Source organism: Nematolebias whitei, chromosome 11 (genome assembly GCF_014905685.2).
Source record: "Nematolebias whitei isolate Nwh7 chromosome 11, NemWhi1, whole genome shotgun sequence".
Taxonomy (NCBI): Eukaryota; Metazoa; Chordata; class Actinopteri; order Cyprinodontiformes; family Rivulidae; genus Nematolebias; species Nematolebias whitei.
In genome coordinates, this window is record NC_056508.1 from 46,214,309 (window position 1) to 46,234,578 (window position 20,270).

The 20,270-nt window shown below is 43.1% G+C and overlaps 3 protein-coding genes across 3 annotated transcripts in view; 1 reads left to right on the top strand and 2 right to left on the bottom strand.

Moving 5' to 3' along the window:
- Positions 1-2,340, top strand: part of atp2b3b (ATPase plasma membrane Ca2+ transporting 3b) — a 67,805-nt gene extending 65,465 nt beyond the window's left edge. Inside the window, exon 27 of the mRNA XM_037685052.1 lies at positions 1,261-2,340. Coding sequence (XP_037540980.1) covers positions 1,261-1,731 — 471 coding nt within the window. The 3' untranslated portion in view covers positions 1,732-2,340. The remainder of the gene's footprint in view (positions 1-1,260) is intronic.
- Positions 2,341-12,068: 9,728 nt separating this feature from the next.
- crebzf (CREB/ATF bZIP transcription factor) lies at positions 12,069-13,843 on the bottom strand. Its single transcript, XM_037684552.1, is given in 4 exon segments — positions 12,069-12,092; positions 12,429-12,500; positions 12,875-12,943; positions 13,094-13,843. Coding segments are annotated over 4 exon segments (915 nt in total).
- Positions 13,844-16,510: 2,667 nt separating this feature from the next.
- On the bottom strand, positions 16,511-18,598 carry las1l (LAS1 like ribosome biogenesis factor). The gene has a single exon (XM_037684425.1). It carries the CDS (start codon positions 18,431-18,433, stop codon positions 16,748-16,750), a length of 1,686 nt encoding a protein of 561 aa, XP_037540353.1. The 5' UTR covers positions 18,434-18,598; the 3' UTR covers positions 16,511-16,747.
- Between the last annotated feature and the right edge of the window lie 1,672 nt (positions 18,599-20,270).

Below are 20,270 nucleotides of genomic sequence, written 5' to 3' on the forward strand. Positions count from 1 at the left end.
GGCGGGGGGCAGATTGCTCCAGAGTTTAGAGCCCACGACTGAAAAAGCCCGATCTCCTCTGAGCTTCAGTCTGGTTTGTGGTACAACCAAAAGCAGCTGCTCTGATGATCTCAGCACCCGAACATATGGTTCAAGTAGGTCATAAAGATATAAAGGTGCAAGGTCATTTAGGCACTTAAAGGTCAACACGAGAATTTTAAAATCTATTCTGACACGCACAGGGAGCCAGTGAAGGGAGAACAAAACTGGTGAAATATGATCAAACCGACGAGTGTTAAGAGCTGAGCTGCAGCATTTAGGACGAGTTGGAGACGTGAAAATGAGACCCGACCTCAACATAAAGAGCATTACAGTAGTCCATACAGGTTGTAATGAAGGCATGGACTGTTTTTTCAAGGTCAGATCTGGTCAACGTGGAGTTAAGTTTAGCTATCTGCCTTAACTAGAATAAACTTTTCTGCAGAACAGAGTTAATCTGTTTATTAAACTTTTTAAAGTCAGAGTCTAAAACCATCCTGATGTTTGAAACAGACCGATTAAGATATGAAGAGAGTCAAGATTACCAGGGACCGCCGTAGAGCTGGGGCTAAACACAATAACTCCAGTTTTCTGATCATTAAAACTTTTTAAAAAATGAGTCCATCCATGCCTTAATGTCATCAAGACATTTTAACAGAGGGTGAACTGTGCACGAACTGTTGGGTTTTAAATGCAGATAAATCTGACAGTCATCAGCATAACAATGAAACAGGCTCTTTGTTGTTAAATGTCAATCATTTCTAGTAACTTTATCCTCCACTGTGTCAAATAGACAGATAAAGAGATATAAAAAAATGTTTTTTGTCATATAGAGATCAAAACACAAGACTATTATTTGTTTTTTAAAGATGCTTAACAAAAATGACTGATAAACTGACGCTTTAGATGCCGGGACAAGTTGCCGTCTGGCTCAAGATTTTAACTCTTAACTTAAAATTATAAAACAATATTCCTTTTGTTCCGTATAATTCTTTATTTTTTGCATTTAAATCTGTCACATGAGAATAGTTTCAGCTTCCTAAACGTCCTAGCTGTGAAAATAATTTGCCCTTCAATAAATTGTCCCCACCTGGTCCTGAGTGTCTGTCAGTTTTTCACTGTTTGTCTTCTGGAGGACACGTCTGTCTGTTTCTGGGTTTCCCGTGTCCCTCTCTTCCGTTTGTTATATATTCACTTTTTCTCTTTCTTGTCGTCTCTCTCTCTTGTCCTCCGTCTCTGCAGATGCGAGTGGTGAAAGCCTTCCGTAGTTCGCTGTACGAGGGCTGTGAGAAACCAGAATCCCGTAACTCCATCCACAACTTCATGGCCCACCCAGAGTTCCTCATCAACGACCTTATCCACAACATCCCGCTGATTGACGACACGGACGTGGACGACGAGTCAGAGCTCAGCAGATACCAGCACCTGCATCCGGCCCTTCGCAAGCCGCCACCTCCGCCCGCTCAACCCCCGGCCCGCACCAGGCCTACTCGTCCTTACCGCCAGTACAGCCTCCCAGTGACACCGTGCAACCGAAACAACAATAACAACAACAGCAACAGCGGCGGCAACTCGACCGTCTGCAACAAAAACAGCCTGAGTAAAGATGTGACCCAGAGCCGCTGCCACAAACGCCAACACAACCGTCATGGCAGAGACAAACTCCCTGCCCCTCACCTGGCCCACCTCTTCTGTGTGGAGACCTCTTTATAACCGGGTCAGGGTGAAGGATGATGGGGGGGGGGGGGGGGGTACCACAGAGGGCTGAGGACACACAGTGACATTTTCATCCAGCCTGCCTCACATGAGCTCACAGGACGGAGCAAAGGACCGAGGAGGCACAGGAGGGAGTGGACGATGATCGGAGACTTTTGCTTGCAACAACTTTTCCTCCATTTGCCTTCCTCCAGCCCTCTCAGTGCCCCCCCACCCCCCACCCATCTGCTCTGGGCACAACCCCACCAGGCTTCGCTCGACGTCACACTCATTCCACACTCGCTTCCTTGTCCTGAGCAACGATTTGAATGGGGAGGGAAGACGGGGAGCAGACACCCAAACCAACCCATTTATCCCTCGACACATCGAGGCTGCGGGGGCCGACTCACGCCGTCACCACCTACCTGACTGCAACCACTTCAAGCGCACTGCTTTGCGATACATGTGAAATAATTTTGTCTCAGATTTCAACCATGTCCACCCCCAAAACATATTTTTCTAAACATAACGATGCTCATTTGTTTCCCAACATCACTTTATTTTTGCATCGCCCTACTTTTTCAGTCTGTGCACGTGTCTCGTCTCATTTAAAGAAAAAAAAAAAAAGACAAAAACAGAAATTACAAAAACGCTATTTATTTAACTCTTGATCGTAAATAGAACGGCTGCAGAGCTAAAAGTCGGGGGGCGTCCCATTTGTAACTCTTGCTGTTGGAATAATTTGTGTGTTTTTCCAGCCCGGTCCACTCGGACCCGTTACATCACGATGAGTGTGTGTGTGTGTGTGTGTGTGTGTGTGAACACGCTCGCACACGTTTGGGTTTTTCTGTTGCGTCCTGCCGTCTCCTGATGCTCCTTCTTTTCTTCACTTCATCTCGTCCCTTCTGCCCTTCAGGTCGACGGGTGTGTTCTTTTATTTTATTTTAGAAAAAAGCTGAACGCTAGTGAAGCATTAACCCTTTAAATGCCATCGCACGCACAGACGACGGTCCTTTAACGTGCACTCACCTCGCTCCCACTCATGTTCCATTGGGTCGGCTGCACCGTGTACCCAGAGGGTCATTTCATTTGTTCTGTTAGTAAAATCTCCCCCTCGGCCACCTGCTCGATCACATCAGGCTTAATTTATTTCTAATGTCAGAGTTCAGTTTGACCTAAAAGACCCAGCTGGCTCAGGATTATCAGGTACAACCAGAGCGCTCGTGCACGCCCCCACATCGTCACAAAGTGAGCGTATTATTCATCATAATTTACAGAAAATCCCCCTACGATAGCTTTTCTGTTAGTCTGAAGACCTACCAACAACTTTAAAACTCATATTATATTTCATTTAAGAGCTAGAAACTTCTTGTGTCTAAAAAATTAACCTTTATTGATATATTATTATTAAGTATTATTCAAGGTGCCTAGGTCCCTTCAAATCTCACTCACTGAATTTATTTTAAATTTGAAATATTTGCAGTTCCAAGCTGATCTGCAGGAAGAGATATCTGTTTTAGGTTGTTGGGTATTTTTTTACACATAAAAGTGACCAATAAGTTTTTAATAATCTGCAATTAGCCATGTCTTTCTGTATTTAATCGATTATTAAGTAGGCAGTTGCTACAGCGAGCTTACTGGAGCCCATGATTTAGTTTTCAAGATAAGAATACTGTTATTCTCAGGTTTAAGTTCTTCTAGTGGTTGGTAAAGATTTGCTTATCGAAGCTTGGCAGTTATCGTTTTGTTTTGTTAAATTATAAACGTGCACTGACCATAAAAAGTAAATGAAAAAGAATCAGTAGTATTTGACCGTCGGCTGCCCCGGTTTCTATAAACTGGTTTAAAAAAATGCCACCAGTGTTTTCTGCTCCTGAATGTTTACACGTTTTTAAAAAGTTGCCAAGGAGCCCCGGATGCTTTCTGATTGGTCAGCTCCAACGAGGCTCCGCCCACCAGGCTTTACCATAACAGTGGAAATTTGACAGAACCCTCCCAAACAGATGGGTTTGTTTTGTGTGGACAGATCATCACAGATCCGTTAAAGGAGATTTTAATTAGTAACTTAAAGATGCCTCGCTGGCTTCCTTTGGTTTGTTAAAATTGCTGCTCTTTTCTTTTTCATCCAGTTTCCACATAGAAGCAAACAAAAATTGACAAGGTGCCCCCCCCCCCCCCTGTTTTTTAAAGGGCTTCACGTCCAACCATCGTACATGTGCCCAGCTCGTGGCGTCATTGCCCGCCGTCGCCTCAACATTCCCACGGCTCATAACATTCCAGACCAGGTGTGAGCGAGCCCCCCACCCCCAGTGTCCGTGTTGCACTAGGTGTGGGTAAACCGCTGATGTCACGTTGCCTCAGAGCGTTCCATTGCTGAACCTGACCCCTCCCCCTCCGAACTGGCCCTGCCCCAGAGGAAGGCAGACAATATGCAACAGACTGCCGTGTGGACACGAGCCACACGTCTGTCCTGCCACTTGTTCCAGGACGTTTGCAGGGCTCTCTGGGAACCCCCCTCCTCACGCACACACCTGTACAGAACTCATCTTCTCTGGCGCTCATCGTCGTCGTCACCTGCCGGCGCAGCGGGCGGTGATCCTGTATCGGTCTGTCTGTTTTAACGCATGCATTTGGTATCATTGATGTCACTCTTTGTGTGTCGGTAACTCATTTAGGCTTCTGTCACTTCTGTGTGCTGTTCTCTCTCCACGTCCGCTTTCTTCCTCTTCATCGCACACGCAGACACACAAACATGTCATTCCAGTCGGATCTGTAGGAGACGCACACGCCAAACGACGGGGGCATCATCTGCAGTGGTGTACATTTGACTGTGCAGCTCCAGGCGTCTCGGTCCATCCGTCCACGTTCTGTTGTGAGACAGTTCCACAGAAGGCGAAACACAATGTGAAAAAGAATATATTTATCAAAAAAGTATAACTGCACCACAACTGTACAGATCGCCCAAATGTGCACATGTGCATCTTTGATTTACAGGTACTATGTTCCTGTTACACTTTTTTTTATGTTTCTTTCTTTTATTCCTATTTGCTTTTTGTAAAGAGAGGAACAACTAAATGGAGGCGCTTGTATATTATAATTAATATGATTATTAATTCTTGATTTTCTCCACCGGTGCTCCCACTGATGGACAAGAGACAGTTGCACATTCTCCTGAGGTACTCTGAGGCTGCGTTTTCTGCCCGCCCAGCAGCCCCTGAAGCGTGCGGAGAAACTTCGGAGACGCCGCTCTGTAAATAACAGGTGACAGAATCGTACCTCATTTAAAGTATCTGATGAAGTGGGGAGGGAGGAACTGGGGGGGTGGGGGGGACGCAGAGCTAGAGACTGCAGAAGTGCAGTGCCTCCTCGCATTGTTTAGGCTGCTCTTTTAGATCTGCCACCAGTGTTTACTGCCAAGTTAGTCGAGGGGACACGGTTTGTTTCGTTCATTCTACGTTCTGCTACAAATCTCACCTGCGGGTCGGTCCCCCCTTCTCGCACAACGCAGCGCCGCTCTGCTGACAGAAAGCGCAGCCCTGTGCTGAAATTAAAACAAAAAGATGTAAAAAAAAAAAAGTTTGGAAAAAAAGAGAAAAAACATAAAAGAAGATTAAATATATTAAAGTTACCTGCCTGTTATTTAAGCGAATAAATATCTATATATGAGAAAGAACACACCTGTATACTGTAGACTAAATCTGTATTGAAATCTAAGAGAATTTATTGGGAAATAAGTCCAACACCTTTTGTCTGTATGAAAGAAAAATACATCAAAGTATTCTACAATAATAACTTTGACAAAGTCTGTGTGGTCCTGTGTTGTTTGTTCGGGTCCTTCTCATCAGAAATCTTCGACTGACACAAAAAGTTTGTATAAAATGTAGATAAAACCTCCGAACTTTATTTTTCAAATCTTATAAACCCATATTTTATTCCCAGTAGATTGTAGTTGCTTTTCTTTGGCCTGCTCCCTCCATGTGCCACCAGTGAGCGAACATCTGATGCTTTTACTGACTGGATTCAAACCTGCGGCTTCAGGATTACAAGACCGCTGAGCTACAGCACCACTCATTAAAACACAGAAAACGTCAAATGTAAGATGAACATTTTGGGAAAGGATGAGGGAATTTAGTTTTATGGCAGCAACAGTTGTTCCAGCTCCATGTTTCCTCTGAGAAGCATCTTTAACAGCAGTCTGTGAACATCCAGGACCTGTGAACATCCAGGACCTGTGAACATTCAGGACCTGCGAACATCCAGGACCTGAGACCAGCTGTTGGAGGTTTTAGAGCAAATGTCCCATTCTGGTCTGGAGTCTTGGCTCCTCTTTACTGGATGGAAAAAGATGTTGCTCTAAAACCTTTAATTTTCTGTATTAATGAACCCTTTCCACATGGGTAAGCTGCCCGTGCCCTAATGCACCCCTACACCACCAGAGAGGCAGGCTTGAGAGCTGTCAACTGGCTGGAGGATCCCTCCTCTTTAGTACGGAGGACGTAACATTCGTGGTTTCCAAACAGGATCTCACATTTGGATCTGTGACAACAGTTCTGGACTTCACCTCAGTCCGTTTGAAACAAGCTCGTCCAGAGAAGACGGCAGCGGTTCTGGGAGGTGTTCACATCTGGTTTGTTCTTTGTCTGATAGAGCTTTAAGCATGTGTGAATGAAATGTTTACAGACAATGACCTGTAGAAGTGTTCCTGAGCCCAGAACAGAATCCAAATTCAAAATGCTTCATTAATTCCAAAGGGAAATTAAATGTAACTCGTTATCGTTTAATTAAGAAATGTTATAGTTACTGACGGCTGTAGGCAGGACCTGTTGTAAAGGTCCATCCCACAGCGGATCCAAAGAAATTGGCCGCAGAGGACTTACGATCCGTCCGGCCTCTCGGTTCCCCTGGGCAGAACTCCTCCCAGCAGCTGAGCTCCTCGTCGCAGCGGACAGCTGGCTGCAGGTGTCGGGGGACGATCTCGTTCTTCTGCTGTTACGAGCATCTCAGTGGTCAGGCACTCAAGCATAGCAGGGAGACGGGAACGCATCTACGGCGTCTCCTTTTCAACTCATTTGAGATTTGGGGCTGTAGCTGAAATATTATTACAGCTTTTGAGGTGTTAAATCAGCTACTTCCGGTTGTAAAAAAAAAATAATTGTTGTCATGGTTACACATAAATATCCAAAACAACAAAAAACGGACCTGGTTTTAATGCAGTGGCCCCTGAGGGCCTGAAGGACCATCCAGTGTTGACCTTCAGCCTCGTCCTTTGAGCTGAGATTTCTACAGATTATTCCAATCTGTTGATGAGATTATGAACTGGAGATTCAAGTCTTCAGCTTTCTGTTGACCTTTATTCTGAAATTGTTCCATTTCATAAATTTTCAGACCGGTGAACCTCGACCCATCTTTACTTCTAAAACGCTTTTCATGCCGTCCTGACTTATTAACCAAATTACAAAATGTTTCTCCAGCTGTTTTTTATTCCAATTTTTTTTTTAACTTGTTGTCCCAAGCCCAGCTTTTTACAGACGTGTCACATTTAAAACGTATATTTTAAATTTTGACATTTGAAATTACTGAGAATGTTGAACTAAGTAAGCCTTTAGCAAAATGTTGCATTTTTTTTTTATTTAATTTTGTCATTTTTCTTCCTGAAAACTTACTTTACTGCTCAAAACATTTGAGACCATACACAAAACAATTTTGTACTTTTTATTTTCAGAATAAAAAAACTTTTTAACAATAACATTAACAAGCATCACGTCAAGCTTTCGTGTGCAGTATTGTAACATTGTTTAAGAGGCGTGTTTTATACGAACATGGCTTATAATAGTTTAATTTAAAAAAAAATAAAAGTAATGTAAAAGATCCAGTACTAACCAGTCCAGCGTCCACTTCTCTTCAACTAAGTTGGACCGCACGTTGAAAACCTGGATCAGGACTGGTTCTGAACTGGCACCAATAAAAAAGGGTCAACCTCAGATCTTTGAACGGTCTCGACGAGCTAATGGCTAGTCAGAGCCAGGTCAAGACCAAATGAATTTCAGTCCCAAAACTTTACAAGTGGTCCATTCAAATGTCATTTTATAAACTTTGAAGTTTTGAATCTCACTGTTACTCCAGTAAAAAAACATTGATTTTTCCCTTAAGTGCTACAGCTATCTGCTACTGTACACCGTGCCAACCACAAAAACTCTAAAACTTTAAACGTTAAGCAAAACTGACACAAAAGCAGATATAAACTTATAGACTAGTTTAAACACCACAGGACGGCTCTGAATTTACCTAAATATCAAGTCGACCCAACAGAACTCCTGAACTACTTGTAGCAGCTAAAAGTTGTTCAACGTCTGAAATTTTGACAAAGTAAACTTAAATCAGATGGACAGATTAGGACCAGCTCTTTCAGTGGCAGAACTTGTTCAGCTGGACCTCTGAACCTGGACACGATGAAAATTACAGCGAGAACCAGTCTGGTCTTTCTCTGGGTCCGTCAACATTTGAAAATAGCTGTACTCACTCTTGCGGCCCCGTCTGCTACAAACTCTATCAAGTCTCGTTTCCAGTTATTACAACTCTTTGTTTAACTGTCCAACCAAAAGTCTGAAGAAGCAACTTTCAAAATATAAAAAAAAAAAAAACACACAGATTCAAACTGTCTGAATGTACGTCAGCAGATCATCTGTGGTGGAAACAGAAAAAATACAGGCGAACACATTTTACGCTTCAACAAGCTGAACCATGATCACAGACCTCCTGCAATTTATTTCTGAAAGCCAGAACTAAACTTTCAGGATGTCCTGCTGATGTTCCATCCATCTTCTACTGCTCATCTATAATCAGGCTGCAAAGGCAGAAGGTCCAGGAGAAAAACCCTGACCTCCCGCTCTCCAACTACACTTTTCAGCTCGTTCTGGAGGACCTAGAGGTCTTCCCAGGCCAGATACACAATCTCTCCAGACTCATGGGTCCTTTGTGGGTCCTCCAAAACTCTACAGGGAGGTGTGCTTATCAGATGAACCTCAACTGACTCATTTTGACGTGGAGGTGCAGCGGCTCTACTCCGAGCTCCTTACCTGATCTCCAACTGATTGGCAGATGTTTGCACTCAGCTGGTGGTGACAACACGTGCAGACTCTGTCATAGGCTACATGGGAAAGTACATTAACAATAATAATACTGCATTATGTGTTGTCATCATTATATGTTCCCATACAATGGAGAAATTGGCTCTGCATTTAGCCCATCCACCCCCAGGTGGAGCAGTGGGCAGCTATTGAAAGTGCCCAGGGAGCAGATTGGGGATAGGGTGTGCTGCTCAGACACTATGAGATGCGCAATGATGGGGGATCAAACCTGGAACATCTCCTGAGACTTTCAGGTCCCGAGTTAGCTGCCCTGCCTCTACCCCATCTCGGCCCCCATGATGTGCCTAAAACCTCCATCCGCACTTACCCGAACCAGAACCCATGGGTTAGGCAAGAGGTTTGTGCTCAACTTAACATGCGCCACTGCCTTTGGATCTGGAGACTCTGAGGCCTACAGAGCAGCCAAGTACGACCTCAGAAAGACCGCGAGGACCTCTCAGAGGAAACAAGGAGCGTGTAGGATCTGCCCGACAGAAATGACCCGAGGCGCGTTTAGCATGGACTACACTGCATCAGACTACAAGAGAAGGAACAGGTCTGTGGAGCTGAGCAGCGCATCATTTCCAGACAAGCTCAACACATTCTACACCCAGTTTCATGCAACCAACACACGACACCAGACATGTGGACAGTGAGGACGCCACACTCTGCAGACACTGCTACAGTGAGATGGACGTTCAAGATGAACCCTCGCAAAGAACCAGAGCTGGATGGAATCCCAGGATGGGTGCTCAGTGTGTGCTGACCAACTCACCAAGGTGTTTACCAGCATCTTTAACCTGTCTGAGCCAGTCTACTGTGCCCACAATCTTCAAGACCTCCACGGTTGTCCCCATCCCAAAGACCTCTGCAGCGTCCTGCCTTAATGACTTTCGGCCCATAGCACTCACATCTGTCATCATGAAGAGCTTTGAGCAAACTATCAAAACTAACCTCTCTAAATGTCAGCAAAACATAGAGATGATCGTGGACTTCAGGAAACGGCTTGGAGGCCATCACTCCACCATCTACATGAACGCTGAGGTGGAGGCAGGTCAACACCTTCAAGTTCCTCGACGTTCACATCACTGAGGATCTGTCCTGGCCATTAACCGTACATGACACTGTGGTCAAGAAGCCAACAAAGACTACCGGTACTTCCCAAGACTAAAAAAGTTTGGTACGAACACAAGCATCCTCACTAACTTTTATAGATGCACCATTGAGTACACAATATTACAAAGCAATAAAACAAACTAACTTTAAAGGCAACAGATCATTAAGACTTGGTTTATTTACATAATGACTAATTGCTGGATGTTCGGCCCCCGAGCTGCTGACTTTCAGAAAGCGTGGCCTCCTGAGCAGTTTTGTTGATTAGCCCAGCTTTAGTATTTCGTTTGTTATTTAGTTTTTAGCGAGTCAAATCGGTTCTTCTCATCTTGAACATTTCATTGTTGACACGGTGTTAACCTGCACATGACAAACAACATAAGGTTGAGCTCGGCCACCTTGCTAAGGAAGCTCATTTCAGCCACTTCTAGCCAAGATCTCTGTTGATCTCTCTCTAAATAAAACATTAAACTAAACAAAGTCAAGTCAGGTCTTTAGGACAAATATAAAAACTTGTTGAAACATTTAGTCTTTTATCCAAAATACTTATTCAGTCTGAGGAGGTGCACCTAACAGTTTTATAAATAGCACCTTCTCGTAGTGGATCCACCAGTTTGTTGTTGATATCCAGAACTGTTCACGTGATAACGGAGGACCATCAGTCGAACGTCCAATCGTTAGTGCCCTGAAGGCTGTTTGCTATTCACAGGGGGCTGAGTGAAAGTAGCAATAACAGCAATGTAAGAGGACAGTTTAACACAGAGGCTTGTGTTTAATGGTTTCTCTTCACAAAGATGGCTTCCTTCACTTTCTCAAATATTCTTCTCCATCAAGGATGTGCACATCTTCATCCCTGAAAGTGATCTCAGTGTCCAATTGTCACCTTCTTACAATGCTGTTATTGCTAGTATCACTTAGCCCCTGTGAATAGCAAGTGGCCATCAGGGCGCCAACGATCTATTGTTAAGATTACTGGTGATTGTTACGCTGATGGTCCTCCTTTATCATGTGACCAGTTCTGGCCGTCACCAGCAAACTGGTTGATCCACTATGAGATGCCATTTATAAGACAGTTAATTGCAGCTCCTCAGACAGACAGTGTTTTGGATAAAAGACAAAACGTTTCTGGGTTTTTTAATCTATCCAGCTGACCTGACTTCACTTTTGTTTTTTCACCTGGATTATCGAGCATGAATCAGGACGTTCAAATATTTATGATTTGAACTGGAGTTCTTATAAGAGTTTGTTTACAATGCACCTCGGAATGAAACAATTTTACACAAGACATACAACTGGGGGGGTTATTTGGCTGATTTTAGCTTTTACTTAAATTTTTGAGAAATTGAAGTGACGTAGCTCAGTTTTTATTTTAATATGTCTATTACAAAAGTCTACCACTCAACAATTCAAACTAAAATATTGTATTAATTTATCTGAATGTGATAAAACCTAAAATATGTGAATCTTCATGACATGAAAATAATTTAGTTTGCTCACTAATATTTTGTTTTACAATTTCCAGAAGTTGGCAACCCCAGGGGTAAATAAAGTTTATAATTTAAAACGATGCTTATGGCAAAATATTAAGTCAAACAAAACAAAACAAACATTCCTGCTAAATTTGTTAAAATGGTTTAAACATTTTCTCTAGTGGTTTTCCAAATATGATTTAAAAGTTTGAAACGTCAGACATAAGCTCTTGTCTGAATTTTACTCTCAACAGATCAGAGTATAAATATGAACGTTTCAAATTAGTCAGAATTCAACGAAGTTATTGTCACTTCAGATGTTTCCGTTGGTAAAAAGGTAGTATTGTCAATTTTTATTTATTTAATGCAGGGGAAAAGAAAGGACTTCTTTTGGACTGGTCCAACATTGAACGATACTTTTAAACACAGCGCTGCCAATTTGCGCAACTATTTGATTTGTTTGGCTTTTCCATATTTGTCCAAACTCATTGAATTTATTTATTTTTTGTCAGGACCTCGTAGGGCCCCCCTGTGAACAGGACGTTAACTCTGTATGACCCTGCTTTCTGTGTGTTTCCACCAAATGAGGACTTGTTCATTTGTTCTGACAACCTTTACCAGACTTGACCCAAATGTTCAGGAAAACTTAGGCCTTTATCGGCAGAGCTTGCTGTTCAGAAAGAGAAAAAGAGATGCATTAATATCAACAGCACAGAACAAGACTCAGGATATTTGATACTCAAACATAAAGTAAATGAGATTTATTTGTTCAACAATCCTCAAACATTTACAGTTTATTAAACATGATGAAAACTCAACTGACAGCAGTTTGTGTATCTTTACGTACATTTCCATATATAAATATTTACAATGGGTCTAAAGGCTGCTTCAGCGTCGCTCCCAGTAAAGGAGCATCTGTAATTAAAAAAAAAAATGCTGACAGCATCAACAGCTACAGGTGTTGCACAATGTTGGTAAAGTATAAATTCCATATACCGTTTGTTACCGATACTACCTTTAAAAAAATACCAGGCAGCAGCAGCGTGTCCAGCCTCTTCACCTCCATCAGCAGAATCCACTTTAGCATAAAGAAAAATAGGTGGCGCTAAATGAGTGTTCTTCTGTACAAAGGCGCTGGTTCACAAAGAGAACAATTCTTACCAAAACAAAATATATGTAAATAATCAATAATAATTCAATAATGTTTATTTCCAATTTGAGAGAATTTAAAATAACTCTTTGTGGACCATCACCATCATTTTATCATCTTAGCATACTTTGGCTTTTACATGTTAACTAAAATCAATCTTTAGTACAACAAAAGATTTGAACAGAGTGCTCAAGATCCACTGACTGGGACCAGCAAATGTATGAAAATAAAAGTACTACAGTTGCTGCTGAGCGCTGAGGCCTGTAGAAAAACAACAGAAAGTCTTCTGGTCTGATCCTTACCATGGAGCCAAGCGGGTAAAGATGTTCAGAAAGCCACTCATCCCACAGGGTGGAGCGACCTAGAAGAAACTGTCAACAAGGTTTAGCAGTAACGTGTACTCAACCCATCATAAAAACAAAAACAATGACATGCACATTCTGCAGTTCTTATGTAATCTTAATTCAGTTCATCTTCCCTGCAGCGGCTCAGTGTCAATATCAGAAAACAGAGAGAAGTACTTGACCCTACATTTTGAGCGCCGTGCTTGCACTCTCTGCACACTTTGTGCAGAACTCCACTGACACGTGGTTCTTGTCCACGTGCAGACACACGCCACCGGATGTCTCTTTCTCTGCCACTTTCACCCGCTTCCTGGGCAACGCGTAATCGTGGTCGTTTGAGCCAGGCCCCTGGAAAAGCGAGGAAGATAATTTCATCCCATTCACACCGCTCAGCCTGGACAAGAGCTGGGCTAACATGCTCTCATTGGCCAGCACAGCCCTCAGATACCTGGTTTCATCTTCCAACTCCTCCACCCGTTTTGTCAGCTGAGAGTTGTCCCGTTTGAGCACAGTGTTTTCTGTTGAGAGGACGCCCACTTGGTTCTCCAGGCTGTTGACGTATTCTTTCTTCTTGAGACGATTCATTCTGGCAGCGATGGCGTTTTTATTTATGTGGTTCGACTGGTTCTGTCTGCTCCTCATCCTCAAGTCAGATGGCGTTCTCTCCGGAGACGAGGCAGACGAAACTTCGATGCCGGAGTTTTGGCTTGTGACGTCATATTCGCAAAGATCGGCTAGGTCAATGTCAAAGAGCGAAGAGGAACCATCTTTCTCTAGAGTCCATTTTAGGTCTTCAAACAGGTTATCTAGCTCTGTTCCAGCAGGTTCCGTCTGATCGGCAGGGAACTCCTCAGATGGTATCAGGAGATCTTCAACCACAACATCTTCCACCTCAACCTCCTCTGACTGCACGTCTGGGATGTTCATGATGCGGCTTCTTCTTCTGGTGATCATTGTGGTGACGGCTGGACCACAAAGACACCGATCAGAGATCTTTTATTTCCACACCTGCAAAAAAAAGACAATGCAACGTGTTACAATTATTTAATTAAATAAAATAAAAAAACAGCCCAGTCCCTAAAGTGTTTCCGGAAACGTTTGACCAACGTATCTCGATGCTAACGCCGTTAGCTTAAAACGACGTATTTTAATTTAACCAAAAAATACGGTTTTTATTAATTTATTACGAACCTAAAACCAAAAATTAACGCCAGAGAAGCTTTTCGACATAAAACTATCGATAAAACAAACGGATATAAATATTCTGTTTGTAAAAATATTATGGGTTATTGGTTAGCATTAGGCCGAGGTTAGCTTAGCATCACTCTTCCAAGTGTAGCGTTCGGATAAATACATCTAAAATTAAAATAGGTTACCCTACTGTTTGTATTAGAGGTTTACAAAAAAAATCTTGTAAGGTCCAGCATCTTGTTGTGCATAAATTAAGTTCAAACAAAAATAATTCCCTCAACTCGCAGCTAGCTTAGCTAAACCATTGGAAACAACCGCCGAATGACGCAACTTTTTCACGTTTTGTCTTTAACACGAACTTACCGTCCAGTTTGAGATTTAGCTGCTGTAATAATAGCTAACTACCAGATAATTTTATACGAATTACTGATCTTTGTCCAAACCTGTCACGTCTAAGTGAGTCTGGGCGGCAAAACGACAGAAAAACGTGTTTTCTTCTTCTTCGAAGCAATTCTTCTTCTTTGGTTTTTAATTGGCGGTTGTCAAACAACACATGGTGAGTTTTACCGCCACCTCCAGGTATGGAGTGTGAGTCTGAACGTCAATCTGTCCATTATCTTCTGTGTTTGTTGTCCATTATCAAATTATTTTAATCAGTTTTGTTTCCCTGAAGACTCTAACTAAAATTTGAATACTTCCTGATTCTTTTTAGAGTATATCTGTGACATGATGGTGAAGATTCTCAGTCATCCAGGACATGATGAATTCAAAACGCGTTCACTACAAAAACAACGGGACTTTATTTGTAACAGAAGACGTTTCGCTCCTCATCCGAGGAGCTTTCTCAATTCAAAGAGCAGAGAGTGAGAGATTCAGGTTATACGGCTGAGTGAGATAAGACACACACACACATGTAGATTGGCAATTCACACCTAAACACCTTAACCGTAGGGGCCCCCCAAAAGTCTTTGTTCCTCTAATTCACAGTCGAGGCCCCTCTGTTCCCATCAGGTGTGAAAAACCGGCTGGGAATCTGTTTTAAAGTTGCATTGTATATTTTTGAAAGTGGAAATCTGAGGCCTCCTCCTCTGTTAAGAAGTGCTGCAGATGTTCTACCACTCGGTGGTCTCTGCAGGTCCATGCTGCAGATGTTTTACGCTGTGGTGTGGTGGGGCAGCAGGGTGAAGACAGCTGGTGCCAACAGACTCGATGAGCTCATCAGGAGAGCTGGTTCAGTTCTGGGAGTGGACCTTCAGCCTCTGACAGAAGATGCTGAGGAGCTTTTCACCTCTAGATATTTCTGAGTCAGGCATTTAAACTCTTCTCTAACACAGTTCTTAGGTTTTTCTACTGACAAAGTATTTTAAATCTTTTATAGTTTGTTGAAGCCACAAACTAATTTTGTGTTTTTATTTTTAGGGTAAGATTTGTGGCTCATTCTGATCATTTTTTTACTTTTATAGAAGAAAAAACATGAACTCTTTGTCGTCCATAACTCTTCCTGCCACCAACCAGTAAATAAAATCTTGAACTTCTTTCTAATTATGTTTATTTAAAAAAAACATTTGGATGTTTTTATTTATCTTAAGTTTAAGATGTTGCTTTTTTTAAATTTTCAGATAACTGCCTCTGTCTTTTAATGTCTCTTGAACTATTGAAAGTTTATTTTTGTATCTATGAATTGAAGCGTCTCCTGTGAACGCATGAACAACTGCTCAGTTACAACTTCAACACTTTCTGGTTTAAATCCTTTTTGTTTTGCTAAGTTTAATCAATCGTTAGCAAGTTTAATTGTTTTTAATGATTTTTACTTTTTAATGTAATTTGTCTCTGCATCAAACTTCTCGGGCTGAGGTCGATAAAGTGCAGCGACAAACCAGAAAGTTGTTTTAATTCTTTGCTTTAAGCAGCAGCCACGTCAATTTTGTATTTAGGTGAATTTATAAAAAACATTTGAACTTTACAAGAATATATTTTTTAGTCAAGTTGTTTAAGGAAATGTTTTCATCCAAATGCTTCTTACACGATGTGAAAAAATAATTGTTTTATAATCAGTTTGTGTTTAGGCGTTTAAAACAACGCGCCTCAATTCAGCTCAGTAAAGAAGTCAAAATAAAAAATACATTTTATTCAAGTTACACAAAACGTTTCAAACTGAACAAAACAAACTGGTCGTCATGAAGGAGATTTAATCACATTTATCTTTTGTCAAATCAAAGAAATTATTTTTTATTAAACAAGATTTTGTTGACAGGTAGACTTCATGTCATAGTTTGTATTTATGAAGAAATATTAGACTTTCAACAAAACTAGTGTGGAAATTAAAAACACATGAGTTTCGGAGCAGAAACATAAAGATGAGCATTAAAAAGTATTTTATCATTTCATACACGTGTTGGGGACATTTGAAACTAAACGTTTTAATTCATCTTCCTGTACAAGAGTGAACTGAAAATTTGTTTATTTCACAACTATTTTCAAAATTCACTGAAGCTTTTGTCGACAAAATCTCAAACTGATCATGAATTTGACGGTTCCTGCGTCCAGAGCTGGACTCGTTTCGTGTCCTCCCTCCCTGCAGGAGAAACGGACCGGTTCTGGTTCTGAACACCAGAGTCAACATTTCATCAACAGCACGACTCAGAAAAGCTTCAGTCCAGACTTCAGCCTGCTGACGTCACTTTGGCTCCACAGGAGGCCTTCGGCTGTTCTGGTGGAACCGGAGGTTCCCGGGACGTTTTGGGTCCCGGTGCTGTCCAGGTCCACCGGCTGGTCGAAGACGGTCATCGGAGAATAAGCCTCCACCATGAGGCACGACGGGTCGTCTGACTGCCCGGGAACTTTTCCAAGAGCAAAGTTCTTCCACGGGACGTTATCGGAGCACACCTGCCAGGGAGAACCTCGGAGCGCCTTCGCCCTCTCAGCCAGAACCTCGGCCCGTTTCAGCTCCTGGGGGGTCTTGGTTCTGTCCGAGCTCGCCGCGCTCCTCCACAGCTGGATCTGCTTCTCGTGCAGACTCTCCAGGGTGTAGAGGGGCTGCTGCTGACGCTCTTGGGCCGGGCCGGACTCCGTGTGGGCCGTCTGGGTGTAGATGGAGCAGAGCTGCAGCAGGTTCTGACGGGTCTCCGGGGGGAGGGGGTGCTCCATGTCGTCCAGGATCAACCGCAGCAGGTGAGGCGTGCTGATGCAGGGGGCGTCCAGGCACGACGAAAGCAGCTGATGCCAGCGCAGCTGGATCCGGTTCACAAAGATCCGGTCCTTGGCCCAGGCCTTCTTCTGCACCTTGGTTTCAAAGCGGAACTCGAACTTGTTGCAGAGGAGGAGCTCCGAGATCCACGCAGAGAGGTAGAAGGTTCTGTGGTGGTTCTGCTCGTTGGCGAGCAGCTTCAGCTCTGCGAACAGCTTCTCCAGGAGCAGGTGCACGAACGACAGAGAGTTCAGCACCTTCAGCAGGGGCAGCCAGAACCGCAGGAAGACCTGGGGGAGTCGCGGTTCTGTGGGGTTGGGGTTCTTTGAAGGATCGCAGCCCACGGTTTCCAGCTGCTCCGGGGTCGGAACCAGAAAGCCGTCCTCCAGCAGAACGTCCACCAGCATCTCGCTGGACTCCAGAGCAAACTGTTTGATCTCCCCCAGCAGCCAGCTCAGGTCTGACAGGGGGGTCTTCCACAGGCTCCTCTCCCTGTCCTCCTGAAGCCCGTCCAGGCTCTGGTACCGGTCCTGTTCATAAGAAACCAGCAGACTCCGGGCAGTTTTGTAGTTCTCCATCTGTTTCTGTCTGGTGAGGAGCTTCAGCTCAGCCTCCTCCTCATCATCAGACTGGGAGTCCCAGGCCTCAGGACACCCTCCCAGCTGCCTGGACCAGAACTCCTGCTGGAGCCACTCCAGAACCACCTTGCACCCCTTCCGGCTCCACTTCAGGGTGGGCAGCTTCCTGTGGGTGAAGTTGTGCCTCAGGTCCACGACCCACTCGGGGATGTTCAGTTTCCCGACCAGCCGCCTCAGAGGCCGGGCTACCTTCCCCTGCTGCCGCTCGGTGATCTGGTTCACGAACCGGACCAGGGCCGTCCCATAAAGCAGGACCAGATCGTCTCCGTTCAGCTGTCCGGACCGGTCCAGAACCTGACACCTCACCAGGTCCGCCGTGCAGTCCACGGCCACGGGCGTGCTGTGGGCGTACCGAGCCCTCCAGGCCGAGATCCTGTGCAGCGCGAACCTCTGCAGGGCCACATCCTTGGAGTACAGGTACTCCAGAACCTGGTCCCACTCGGCCTTGTTGAGCCAGGCCACCACATGGCTGGGTTTCTTCTCGGAACTACTTTTCTTCATCTTAACGGCGGAGGAGCGGCAGGTTCACAGAAATAATATCCCTGCGCCGAGTAGTTGCGGGTTTCTGACGGAAACTTTAAAAATAATAAAAAAAAAACAAACGGAGTCAACAATGTTCTGTATGAAAATATTCACCGTATCATCATAGAAGCCAGAAATCGTATCAATTCCGGAAACTACTACGCATGCGCCGCTTTTTGTCTGTCCAGGTTGATGCCGTTTGTCAGAGCGCCCTCTGCTGGACAGGAGCGGAACAGCAGCAGATTTAACAACAAAGTTCATGCTCATTAATTTATCATATTTATTTATCTGTTATGAATGACTTTTGTTCACGTTTGTTGTTTTTAAATGACCTTACCTTACTATTAAATTTGACTTTTCACTCACGTTTACTTCAGTCCTTAAATGTGACCAATTTTTGACCCAAGAAATAAACTGTTGTCGTGCCTACACGTAAAAACACACATTTCAATTTGTGATTCTTAATCAACAAGGAAATTCTAAATGAGCTGAAGAACTGTCATCTTAGCAAGGTCTGAAATATGTCCTTGGAGGTTTGGGGGAAATTGAAAAACTGATAAACCTCCCTTGCAAAACACATCTGTGATCTCAATGGGATTTGCCCAGTTAAATAAAGGTTAATAAATAAATAAATATAAAACAACAAAAGCAGATTAAATAAATTGTTATTTTCAGTACATAAAATTAATAACTTCAAAAATAAAATAGAAATAACTGACTGGACTTCTTGAGAGAAGCATTATCTTGTAGTTGCATTTATAACTTCTCGTAACTTATAGGAGAGTTTCATATTTCAGCTGGATCTACCTGGTAAAATAAAGATTTAAATAAATAAAAAAAATATTAAACTAATGACCTTTGGGGAATTATTATGATTGTGCAAAAATACTATTTTATTTGGCTTTTATGTAACTATAATTTAAAAAATAAAACTGTGTGGTTTTGTAATATGCCACTGAAAAAGTCTGTAAATGGCAAGTTTAAAATGGTTCTTTGCTAACTGGTGTACTATTCAACTGTTTTGTTTCTGGAGCGAGTGTTTTTAATTAATTTTTTGTCCATAATGATTTATGTGTCAGTGCCTGCCACTTATTGAACTAATGTGGTTTCTCCTAAAGCTAATCAATACAAACTTTGAAAATTAATGAGAAATGCAGCTAGCATTAAAATAAAATAATAAATAAATAATGACTTCAGAACACCTGTAAAATTGTCACTTGAGACATTACTTTAATTTTTTTTTTTAATTAAAAAATAAAAATTATTACTATTATATTAAAACTTAACTTACTTCGCTGTGGCGACCCCTAACGCAGGGAGCAGCCGAAAGAAGAAGAAAAAAAAACTATTATATTAAAAATAATAAAAACCTGATTTTTTTAAGTAAAAAAATGGAACAATGAGGGGTAGCTCGAGACTTGCTCTGTTCTGTGCAAAAATGTTTTTGTGTGGAAGTTTACCTTCCCTCTGGTGCCACTGCAGTGGCGGGTTCTGTCCGGTAGGGGGCGCCTATAAACCTTGTCTGTTGATGGCGCTGCAGTGGCGGGTTCTGTCCATTAGGGGGCGCCTATAAACCTTGTCTGTTGATGGCGCTGCAGTGGCGGGTTCTGTCCATTAGGGGGCGCCTATAAACCTTGTCTGTTGATGGCGCTGCAGTGGCGGGCTCTGTCCGTTAGGGGGCGCCTATAAACCTTGTGTCTGTTGATGGCGCTGCAGTGGCGGGCTCTATCCGGTAGGGGGCGCCTATAAACCTTGTGTCTGTTGATGGCGCTGCAGTAGAGGGTTCTGTCCGTTAGGGGGCGCCTATAAACCTTGT